Source organism: Halyomorpha halys, unplaced genomic scaffold (genome assembly GCF_000696795.3).
Source record: "Halyomorpha halys isolate HHAL.00 unplaced genomic scaffold, Hhal_1.1 Scaffold215.1, whole genome shotgun sequence".
Taxonomy (NCBI): Eukaryota; Metazoa; Arthropoda; class Insecta; order Hemiptera; family Pentatomidae; genus Halyomorpha; species Halyomorpha halys.
In genome coordinates, this window is record NW_027107820.1 from 1,094,411 (window position 1) to 1,107,054 (window position 12,644).

Here is a 12,644-nt window from a genome sequence, read left to right on the forward strand (position 1 = left end):
ATGTTGCCGATTTGGCCAGAACCAAATACTGTTCCTTCCATAATAAAGGTCTCAACCACCCAAATCTACTTGTTTCTAACCTGGCTTCTTCTTCATTACCTAATAATCCTCCTAGGCGTCTGAAAAGAAGATGGCTTCGGGATCTTCTCCTCTAGAAATGTTATTGGAGTTCTATCAGTGGGTAGATTCTCCACATGTTTGTATCATGTCACTATGTCACCTACAGCAAATTTACTTGTTGTATATATGTTTATAAAAGTTGTAAATAACAATAAATAAATTATTAAAAAAAAATATATTATTCAAGATAAAACCAATTTTAGACCGATGGCCTATTTGACAAGGCATATTCTATTTATAATTTTTTAAAAATGTATTTTATTGCTACCAAATATTATAATATCAAGAATAAATAAATATAAACGTAAAATAACAAACGATGGTTGCATCGTTCGAAATAATAATAGAAAACTCATATTAATATTAATAAAATGAAAGTGAAACTAAAATTATAAGAAATACAGTATTTAGTAGCATATATTATTGATTAAAAATAGGTGATCAGAAATCGTGTCATAATTTAAGAATAAATAATAATAAATGCTTTGAGAATATATGGTTCTAAAATATATAATTAACACGTTGTGGAGTTGATAGCTGAATAGCAACATGGTATTGTTAATGGTTAGTTAATCAGCTTCAAGTAAATTATTCAGAATTACCAATAAAATAAGATAGTAAACATTATAGAATTAGCATGGGAGTTATTGCGAGGAAATGCCGGCGCTCATTGAGTGTGGGCGTGTGCAGGGAAGGGAAGCATTGTGCAGCTCCTCAGAATACATCGTGCCAACTACTTTTACTGCATTCGAATTTCAAATAGTTTTTATGATTCCAACCGATGGTTCACAGTAAATCGGTCTCTGCCAATGGAATATAAGATCAGATAGCTAGGGCTGAGGAGTGCGTGGAGTTTTTAAATTGCTGAAATGAATGTATGAATATTTTTCGGGATTTCGGTTATACAATCACTAAATAAAGGAATGAAAACATTTTAAAACTAGGCATTAAATGGAGCTTAAAACGGTGGTACAAACAATATGAAGATTATATTAATAACATGAAATTGCGTGAAATATGATACATGAACAAATATAATCCCGCAGTCCATTGTTTTTGAATTCCTGAAACGAATGCATAGATATTTTATGGGAACTAATTTATGTAATCATTAAATTAATATAGTTAACTGTCTGATAGTTATTGTTATGACAACATTTACTGTCATTCACACTGGTCTGCCGTGATAATTGACAGTGCAAGTAATGTTATTGGACTAACAATCGCGTTAGCTGCTACATTTAACTGTCAAATTCCTTGAATATGAACTGTTGTAACATATAAATATTACCAAATGTATTATTATAATTTAGGCGATAAAATACGGTTTATATAAATTTGCCTAAAACATTTATAATTGTTTAACTCCGGAACCCACACGAATCCACCATGGACCCCAAAAACATATTTGACCAAGAATCTAATTTGTATCAGCCCTAGATCCCAAAAATACCCTTTTCCTCAAGTACCACAAATAAATCCACCCGAGACCCATAAATTATTACGACCTGGGTCCCGTTATTAACATCGAAATACATAAAGAATTAGGTATCTGACTAATAGTTCGGAATCAAACAGGTCAAGTAAAAATAGGTTGAAATTTATGCTGGTTAAACAAACCCTTAATGACAAAAAGCATTTCCATCGTAAAATATTTTATCTCATGTCAGAGATAATAATGGTTCCGCCTCATAACCTAGTTGTCAAATGGTTATGATGACGTTTTATCATTTAGATAGAAAATTAACAAGAAACATAATATTTTTGTATTTATTGATGTAGCACAAATACTCTCGCGAAGAAGTATCAATGAAGCGATTTTTAATCGCGTTTTGACCTCCATTTTAAAATATAATTTTGAATTTTCATTTAAAGACATAATTAAAAAACATAATGTGAGAGTCTGAAAGTCAGTTTATTGGTTAAAAATGTTTTAATTTTATCGTATGAATTTACCATTTTGAATTTCCGTGACCCAAAAGGAAACACTATGTATATAAAAAAAGAAAGAAAATTAAAAGATTTATGACTTTGTTAGATTATGGGAAAAAAATCACAATAAATTAAATATCCATTATTTTAATTGTGGTTGACTTTAAGTATAGATATTGAATGACATTACTTTCTTCACTTACGCATTATTTAAAGCGAATTGAATATTTTAAAGAAGAGGTGCTTACTAAGTTAGTGGTCCTGTAGCTAAGATTAACGATCGCGCCCGGAGAGCATTAATGAGAAGGGTGGTAAAGGAAAAACCTTTTAAGGCTAATGTGGTTTTTACAAAATCATACCAACATTAAAATTATTCCATTTTGAGTAGTTTTTATGTAATGGATTAAAGTAATTTTTCGTTTGAGAATACCTATTTCCAATAAACTTTTTATGAATATATGAAGTATCATTAAGTATGACAGAGAAAATATTTGTTTGAATTTGATCTTACATTGACGTTATTGACAGAGTTTGTTTGTACATATAGTACAGAATAGTAAAATAATATTCTACATCTACTGCGAAGTATTGGGAGCGAATAAAAGATCAGATATTTCAGCAGACTATCTCGAATTTAGAGGGAAGAATTCTTATTGATTACTAGATTGTGAAAGAAAATTAAGACGTAAAAGACTAGTAAAAAGGTTTTCCTATTTTTATAAAGGAATGAAAAAATATCTGGTGTGTGTCCCCACAACACATTATTAATCTAAGACCCAATATAATCATTATTGCAGCTTCTGTGCAAATAATTAGTAAGAGTTAACTAATAGTAGTTTTTTCTTCGTTTAGCTTATCTTCAAACGTGTATCTGTAATGTCTGGATATATGCATAGTCATCCATTTATTCTAAAAATTAATAAAAATGAGGACTCTCTCTCTCCCACCCTCCCCCCTCTCTCTCCCCCTCTCTCTCCCCCTCCTTCCCTCTCTCTCTCCCTCCCTCCGCGAAAAGACTGTGTCTGAAATGACAGAGTCTGGGAGGAGCTGAAGATAAGCCCACTGCTAAAAAGTCTGGAAAGGAGGGAGCTGAGGTGGTAAGGGCATGTCTGAGACCTGATCAAAACATTGGAGGGGAGGCCAGTGGGAAGAAGATCGAGAGGGCGACTCAGAACCTCATAAGCCAGCCACATGGAAAGAATCGGAAGGCGAAGAGGGAAGACTCTAGAAGAAATGGGGAATCTTACCAGGGATAGGAACGCATAGAACCGATAGCTGGAAGCACCCCCACGCAGAAAGGTATATGGGTGGAAAAAAAGAAGATGTTAGAGAGATAATCTAGTATGATTAATTAAATTATCAAAGACAAGTGTATTTAAGAAGACTTTTCTAATATTGAACAATAGAGCTAATTAAAAAAAATAACATTAAAACAATTTTTTTCAAGATAAGACGTTCATCAAATAAAACAATAATTTATATGAGATATCCCTACACATATATTTGGGTTTTGAGCGTTGAAGATATCCTTAGAGCTATAAATAAATATTCTAATTTTATAAACATACTATAAATACCTATATATATTTTTAATAATAATGCACTAAATGTCACACCCCGAAGACAAATAAAAGAAGGCTCAAGAAATTTGATAACTAATTAAAAGATGTTAGGCGGTGCCTTGGAACACTCTTTGTTCGCAAGTGGGCTGCCTCCTTGAATACTAAATACTACAGAACTAATTTAGACTACTGCAATTATGCCTTATGAGCTAGGACTAATTGCAAGTGTAATTGGTCTCCTTGGAGATAACAGCCAATATCGTTTGCAGTACACGAGTGTATATGGTATTATGAATCATGTATACCATTCATATTTAAACCATACATCATTAATACCAATATGGCAATTAATTTATGAATCCATGTTATTTGTAAGCAAGTTTTTAATCCCATCTTTCATTTCTTTTGCACGAATCGATTCAGAACATCTCATGCATTGAGAGTTCATTTATGCTACTGACAACTTACCCAAAATAAGTGACATGAATATTATTTATTTATTATTTGATCACTTCCATTCTGTAACTCACTCATTCAATTACATTCTGTTAAAAGGTATTGACTTCTGTTATTTTTATAGAAGTCACGGAACGCTTACATGTTCATATTACGATTCCAACAGTTCACAAATCTGTCTTTGTACTTGCATGAACAATTAGAAATTTAATTTATGAAATATTAGTAATATCTTAGCATCATCATAGCTACTTAGGATATTTTTTATGAGTAGTGACTCACTTTTTAATGAATCAATGTAATTAATTAAATGATGTTCTGAAATTACAGAACAACAGTTATGACCTGATCAGTAAAAAAATCGGGTACTTAAAAAAAAAAAAAAAAAAAAATATGACCCTTGTTCAATATTAAATATTGTACAAAAATATAATTTTCTAATAATACATTTATTAAGAAATTAATTCAATGTAATTTGTATAACATAAATTAATAAAAAATTAAATATTACTATAAATATTAAATAATTGTTTTATCTCAAATTAATTTATTGATTAGTTATTAGAAAAATAGAAAGGCTAATACTTAGCACAACTAATCTGACTGAAAATGATTCGAATTAAAGGCATTTTTAGGCAAACTTTAGAACATTTTGCTTAGAAATAAAATCTTTTAAATAATTCAGAAGATAAGATTACATGGACCTTTTGTTTTCCTGATAAGCTAAAGACGTGTCATAGGTAGTATTAATATATTTATTAATATAATTTTTCATAAAAACTCTTAGCGATATTTCATCTACAAAAATTAAATTAATTTTAACTAATTACTACCCAGATTAAAAATTATTATACTACTAATGAGTGGTTCAAGATACGACATAAAAAAAATATATATATATTTAAAAACTAAAAATTATGAAAATTAGATATTCGCCATTGAAAAAAAAATAGTTTGAACGATAATTTTCTAAAATATATAAGAATCTCTGGTTCCGGAAGAATTATGAAATTTAAAAGTGTATAATAATTACCTACGTTATAAATAACTTTTGAGTCAGTGCTAGAATTTTAAATTGAGGAGTCGGGATTGTTCTTGGCTCAAAATTTTGTGGCGCAGCCTACCAATTTACCAAGGCAGATGCAAAGTCCTATTTAAATATATATTTTTTATATATCAGTCTCATCACAAAATTATTATTTTTTTTTTAAGACTTTAAATTATTGGAGAGCGTTTACCCGTTTCATTTAGTAGGTTCGAAAAATAATTTAAAAATAAGCTAGAAATGGCTATGGTTGTTACGATGCAAGTTACTGAGCAAACTAAAAACACATCTCGATGATAAGACGATATTTCAATCGTTTATTTAGTCGAAACTAACAATGAATTGTATAAAGTTAAAACGAAAAAAACTCAAAGTGATTATACTTTAAAATATTTTAGCTGGATAATCATAATAAATAAATTTTAAAAAAATCCAATTCTATATTTCTCTACTAAGAAAAACGACAAGGATTGATTTTCTATTTTACATTCCGAGGGAAGCCTCCGACCTAATTCCTGATATAAATCTTGATTGAAGGGTTTTAAGAAATTCCGTCTGAGATATAAAGTTTCGCAAAGGATTAAGGCTTTGGCAGAGCTTTTAATATGTCCCACATTTCCAGAATTTATTTGAGAGCTCTCTAGGGCCGACTAGCGGATATAGGTATGTGCATTAAGGAACATCTTTATAGATCTTCCATTAAATAAGATCATCCATGACTGGATATAAATGCTCATAATGTCGGACCAATAAGAGATGTGATCATATAAGATATATCCATTTTAGATGGAGAGTCGAAGATGTTCTAGTAATAATAAATTGGGCAATGGTATTTATCAGATATTTTTTTTTTTACTACTGCCTCCCTATGTTTTTGTTAATTCGCAAGTATTCCTTGAAATTTCATCTAATATAAGACTCCTTAAAAAAATAATATATATGTAAATACATATTATACTCGTATTATAGATCGTATATGTTATATTTTAATAGAGGTTATATGATATATGTATAGTGACTGTGGCTTACCTCTACAAGTGGATCCTTCATTAAGTATCGGTTGATGACACATATGACAAGGCCTGGGTTTCTTGAACACTTTGCTTCTGAACGCATGGCACTGTCCACTGTCCGGCGAGTCAGAACCCTAAAAAAAATATATACATATAGTAATAATGTCAATCGCTACCAATCCAAAAAAAATTTTTAGATATATTAATAATGTCACATTACATTATAAGATACATTTGTAGTTTTAAGTACCAACGTCTAACCTATTAGAATAGAAACCACAACATGGATACAATGAACATTCGTAATAACCACGTCTGTTAGTAAAGTGAGTAAAACATTTTTCTTATAGATCTATGGACCGAACCAATTTGTATTAGGGTAGTCACACACAGGCAACTTTAATCAAGCTAATTTTTAATTACAAATATACAAACATATTATTTCTTATGAGAACCCGCACGAAGGCGATTATTTAGTTGCGGCAACTATAAAATAAATAATAGACTCGAAATCTGTAACGTTCGATTTTCCTAGGGACTCAATTGTTGAAAAAAAAGTGAACGCACATGTCCATACCTGTCGTCGTATACTGATTAATAAAAAGTAGCTCTTGATTTTCAAGTTGTAATGTCAATGTAAAAAAAGACATCGAATAATTTATAAAAGCAGTTAAATTATACTCTGCGTTGAATGAAACAAAAAAATAAAGAATATGCAGATTAAAACCTTTAAAAAATGTTCTGATGAGGATTGTATCAGAATTCTTATAGGATGAAATTAATGGATGGACTCGACAATTTATGATTTTTTTTCACTTTCTTATAACAAGAGCACAAACGCATGCAGTCTCAATGAAATCCAGTTTGAAACTAATGTTAAGCTACTAATCAGTTGCCAGTTTGCGCTTGGAACAACAACGGGCAACTTCCAAAAGACTAGATATTTTAATCAACAAAACAAAAAAGTTGTCAGTTTGTGGCTACCTCAAGGAATTTAATATTTATGATTAATAAATATAACGAATGGATTATGAGCTAACCTAGTGTATGAATAATGTTTTATTTCTTGACTACCGAATCTAGTTTGAAGATCTATTAAACTTGGATCGAATAAGGGCAGACAAAATGGTGTACATCCAGTCTTTAAACGTGGGTGTAGAACTCTTTGATAAGTCAATAGAGAAACTACGGGAGTGGTTAAGCATGATTCTGAAATCTCATACATTCGCAGGTTAGTAAAGAAAAAAAAATCATGATCACACATGGAAGTCAAGACATTTCATGGGTTCTGAAACTGTTTGATAGATTAAGTTTCTTAGTCCGAAGAAACTGGTGCTTGATTTAGCAACTGATTTTAGATTAATAAAATCAGTCTTTTGAAGCAAAGATCATTTAAAATATCTACAACTTTCTTATATCTCAACTTCACAGTTTTTTTTTTCTGTAAATAGCTTTATTAAACATAAACTTAAGTTTTTCGCTATAATGATGTGAAGTGTGTGTGCTGACGAAATTGTTGGCAGGATAACCCCCTTAACTCCCTAATGGATGTTGAGAAGAACGATAACAACAGCCTGGAAGGTAGGATAAAACTTTAACTATTACTTGGCCCTTGTTCGTCAGAAGCTGTCTATGGTACGTCAAGAAGACTCAAGACGAAGTCCAACTTCGTTGTTAATTTCCCCCAGCTACCTTGCACAGCAGTTTCCTATGCTGAGAGAATAATGATCCTTGTTCTAAATAAGCTACCACAAATTTTATTTCAAGTCCAAAACTGTGATATAATAATGAATAATTAACAACATAAGCCAATTAAAGTAAAGTAATTGGTTTATAATTAAATTTTGAAAATATTATTTGCATTATTGCATTCTAAAATCAGCCAAGTATATTTTCAAATGTTTAATTTTTTTAATTAATTTGATTTAAAGTTTTGGTTCTGAATTATCACTATGTAAAGGGAACTTTTTCAAGCATAGTTACATAACACCTAATTCAACTGTTTTGTAGGAAATTCGTTTAAATTGTGATAATATAGTACTGAAACAGTTCCTTAACTAATTACTACAAAACTGCAATTTACAAAGTATAATTTAAGATTGATATTTTGTATAATTATAATGTACCACTGTATAGGTAAACATGTTAAATTATAATCTATCACCTTATATCTAATTTTTACTCTTGTATAAGACCTAGAATTTAAAATCAAGCAGTCGTAAAAAAACAACAAAAAAACCGATTATTAATTTAACTGTTAATTATTAACCACTTTTAAATCTGATGTGTTTTCTCTGATTGACATATAATTATTATGAAAATTAAGTATTAACTCAATTTACAAATTTTCATTATTTTTTTAAATAACATTTTCAATATTAAATTAAAAAAATTAAAGAATTTCTTTCAAAAACAGTTAAATAAAGTGTGGTTTAACTGATTTAGGAGGTAATTGTTTACCTCGTGATAAACTAGTGGTAAAATTTAATTTGTTAACAGAAAAAAAAATCGAATGTAAATAACAAAATTGTTTAAAACTGTTATTTCATTGTAGGGCATGACTATGCGAAGAATAAAGTTGCAAAACTTGCCACAATAGAGTTGTTTTATTGATTAATCCTCAAGATTTAAAAAAATAAATTAATATTTGACATTAAGATTTATTAATATTATACTTGTTTGCAAGTTTATTACACGATGATAACAAATGGAATGTAAACGAAAAAACAAACAAATAAATTCGTATATAAAAATTACAAAAAAAAAAATATCTTAATTACGTTCCGGAAAGGCGAAAATAAACATGAACTATTAGGATAGTTAATTAGCTTAGCTCTACGGATTTTATTGTTATGAAGTAGGTACCTATATTCATCTACTACGTCTTGACGTAGTACGTTTGGACGCCAAACAATTTGTTGACGGTTTGTTTTTTAAACACCTTTAATTATTTGCATAATTTTTAGGTGTCGTATACAACTACAGGGTTAGAGGCACCGTATTCTGGATTTCGTGGTTACATTTCTTGGTACAGGTTATTCTCCTTTAGGAACTTGAACAAATTATTCCAATTTTCTGGCATTAAGGGTTGACGTTGTCCTCAAACAGTTGAGTGTGTGTTTTTGCAGTGTTCATGTAATTCAATTCGTTGATTGTAATTCGTAATTCTAGCAAATATTTCATAAATTTACAGACGTACCTATTATGTGATATATTTGATTATCATATAAAATAGTCACAACACTCGTTATATGTTTGTTAAACATAGACCATTATTCACAATAAAACGCGTCTCCCTAGAAATAAATATTCGAATAGTGTACCCTTATCTAGTTATAGGATACTAAATCATTCAGTGAAAAGAGGGGCAATACAAACAATAGGATATATTCCACGGTCCGCCGGAGCCCAACCCAATAGCCCAACTTAAACCGAATGTTATCAGGCCATCAACTTTTGATAACTGTTTATGTATCTAGATATTACTACTCCATAAAGTATACTTGAACTGCTGTAATTAATCGACGATGATAACCGGAGATAAATGTTTATAAATTCGATAAAGAAACTAGCAGATAATTAAAAACACGCCATGCCATAAAAACTTTCAATCATGAAGTCATGAAAAAATAAACTACTGCAGAAACTTTATAATATTTAATATTTTACTGCAGACAGTATTCTATTTTAAGACCTAATAAACCTGATAAACTTTTGCTGCCATGTGACTAAATCGTTTACGTCAAACCTTACAGTACAATTAAAATTTACCAATTGAGAAAATAATGGAATGGAACCAATGCTAAATGGAACTTAACAATGAACAAGAGATAATACATTTCTTTACATATGACAATTTTACAAGGACTGTAACTTTAAAATTAAATATTTCTAAAACAGAGGTTTAGATTGGAATGAACTAAACGTTTGGCAAGAAATAATACTTTTTTGTAATAATAAATATAATAATACAGCAATATGATGCTAATAAGAACAAATAAGATCTTGGAAGAAGATTATTTCTATTTTAACTTTAAGTCTACCTAAAAATAAACTATAATATTACAATTAAATTGTTTATTACGTAATTTTTTAACAAATACGAGTTGATTAGCTCAAATACACAGAAAAGACAACTAATTCCAGGAAAATATTATTTTATCATTATGTTATTTTATATATTTTTTTTTCATACAGATAGTTTGATTATGTTCATTTTGTTTATTCTTTTGTTTGTATATATTTTAAGAGAGTTTTTTTTATTTTATTCTAGTATGTATGAGATCATTCATCACTATTACCTATTGCCCACAACTTTGTGGCAGATTGTAATATCTATCAATAAATAAAAAGTATTATTTTTGAATAAAAAAAAAATCCAGGATTGATCTCGACTCTTCTAAGTATGAGACGAGATAAATCACTTTTAATATAAAAAAATTGAGGTGTGCCCTTATTTTCAGACCAATTCAGTTCCTTGAGTAATCATAGGTCGACGAACAGTTCTTCTAATTTTCCAATGGAAGCGTAGCCTCATACATTTTTACTGAAAATTAATTGTATACTTTTTTTTAATCCTGTTAACGTGTGAGTAGTTATTTATTTAGCAAGAAAGCACGTTTATATGTTTTAATCCAGTTAAATTAATCGTTCTGTATTTAGTTTCAAATTATTCATGTTCTATTTATATTACATAAGAACGTTAAGTATAAAAAACAAGACTCCAATAACAATATTAATTACATTAATTTTCTATGTGCATAGAGTAATATATTCTATTTTAATTTGAAGTAGTTTAAGAGTTTTCTGTCCAATCTTTATAACCTGTCCCTATTAAGAACAATATGTAACATTATTATGAAAACGTTATATTTTGGATTTTCTTTTTAAAATATGGTAAGTCAATTTCAATAAAACCTTTTTGAGGTTAAAAAGCTTCCAATTTGAATGTATTTTACTCTAAATTAACTTTTAGTTGCACAACGTTTCAGAACTATTGTCCCATATTCATTTACATTAAATAAATCTCATAATTAATCAAAACTTACTTTCACAAAGGAAATCATGTCAATATCTACAATGCCTGGAAAAAGAATTGCTGTATACTATTTTATTTTATTATCATTCAAAAAATTTGTTTTGAAAAAGTTAATATTTGAGGTATTGAAACCTAAGATACTTAACCTACTACCAATACCAGTACAGGGGGGAGGGATCCTCCGAATAAATCAATGAGAAAAAATTCTAATATTTAATTTTTTCGAAAAATTGTATTTAGGGTTATGAGGCGATGCTAAAAAAGACGATTTTTTTTCCCTAAAAAAATGTTTGTTGATCTACTTAAGTCCAAGCCACATTATGTTTTATAATTTTTTGTAAATATAATACAGCTTAATGGAATCAGTGGTATTTTTATCTATTTATTTGAAAAGACACGGATTGATTGGTACAGAATGACACTTTCTGAGCTACAAACTAAATACGCTTAATTTTGTTCCTATTTTTTTTTCTACTTGATAATTGGGAGATTTCATTATCTTTAAACCTTTCCATGGTGAAAGGGTACATTTTAAAAAAAATACAGCATGGAAAATACCCTGTAATTTAAAAGTTTATTACGGACAGAGATTCAACCATTCCCTATGTAATTTTTCAATACGTGAATGCTATTATATATCATATTTCTCATTTTTATTTATTTAATGTATTTTACTCAACCCATTTATTAAAAAAAAACACACACACATAAAATGCAAATATATATTATCTTATACGAATACTAATATAGGTGCACTAACAGGTTTAGATCTAGACCACGAGTTCTGCATCTTAATGCCTCGATACCTGGTCGAACAAGATAATTAAAACGCACACTGTGGTGGTGAAACACAAGTTATACAAATAATTTGACAGCAAAACACTCTGTATACAGTAGAAGTACTGAATGAACTCTTTCGTAAAAATGTAAAGTTTTTCTTATCTTTGAATACGATCGTATAATTTTAGGATAGCGTTCACTAAACTCTGAATTTTAGGAACTAATGATTCTTTGTAAGGTTTATCCAAGCCGAAATGAAACTCAAGAATGATGTTTGTGTACACATACACAGTGGTTTAACTCTATTTCTGACCCTTGTTTCCTTTCCGTATCAGTACATCACCATATCCAAGCATTCCGATTTGTATGTCTCATCTTTATTTCGTTCCAGGATACGCATGTTGAATACGAAATCTAGAACTCCAGGCTAGTATAAAGCTCTCGAAATATATTTTAATACAATGCTCCGGTTAAGGATGTATGAAAGGTATACATTTTTGAGTGTTTATTGGTAAATGGAGTAATAAGTATACCAACGCTAGTGATACGTAATATATGTTTATGCATTTTTTTAATTTAACAAATGTGGGTTATTTTTTCATAATTGTTATTCTTTTTTGCTTCAGTTATATGTATTTTATTAGTTTCGATCTTAATTGTTTATATTTTTTTTTTTATCATCATCTCCGAGGGTTTTT

At 29.3% G+C, this 12,644-nt stretch overlaps 1 protein-coding gene across 3 annotated transcripts in view; it reads right to left on the reverse strand.

Moving 5' to 3' along the window:
- Positions 1-12,644, reverse strand: part of by (blistery) — a 759,376-nt gene that overhangs the window by 320,937 nt on the left and 425,795 nt on the right. For all 3 annotated transcript variants that reach the window (XM_067046158.1, XM_067046159.1, XM_067046157.1), the window contains exon 3: positions 6,145-6,262. In XM_067046158.1, the coding sequence (XP_066902259.1) occupies positions 6,145-6,262 (118 nt within the window). The remainder of the gene's footprint in view (positions 1-6,144; positions 6,263-12,644) is intronic.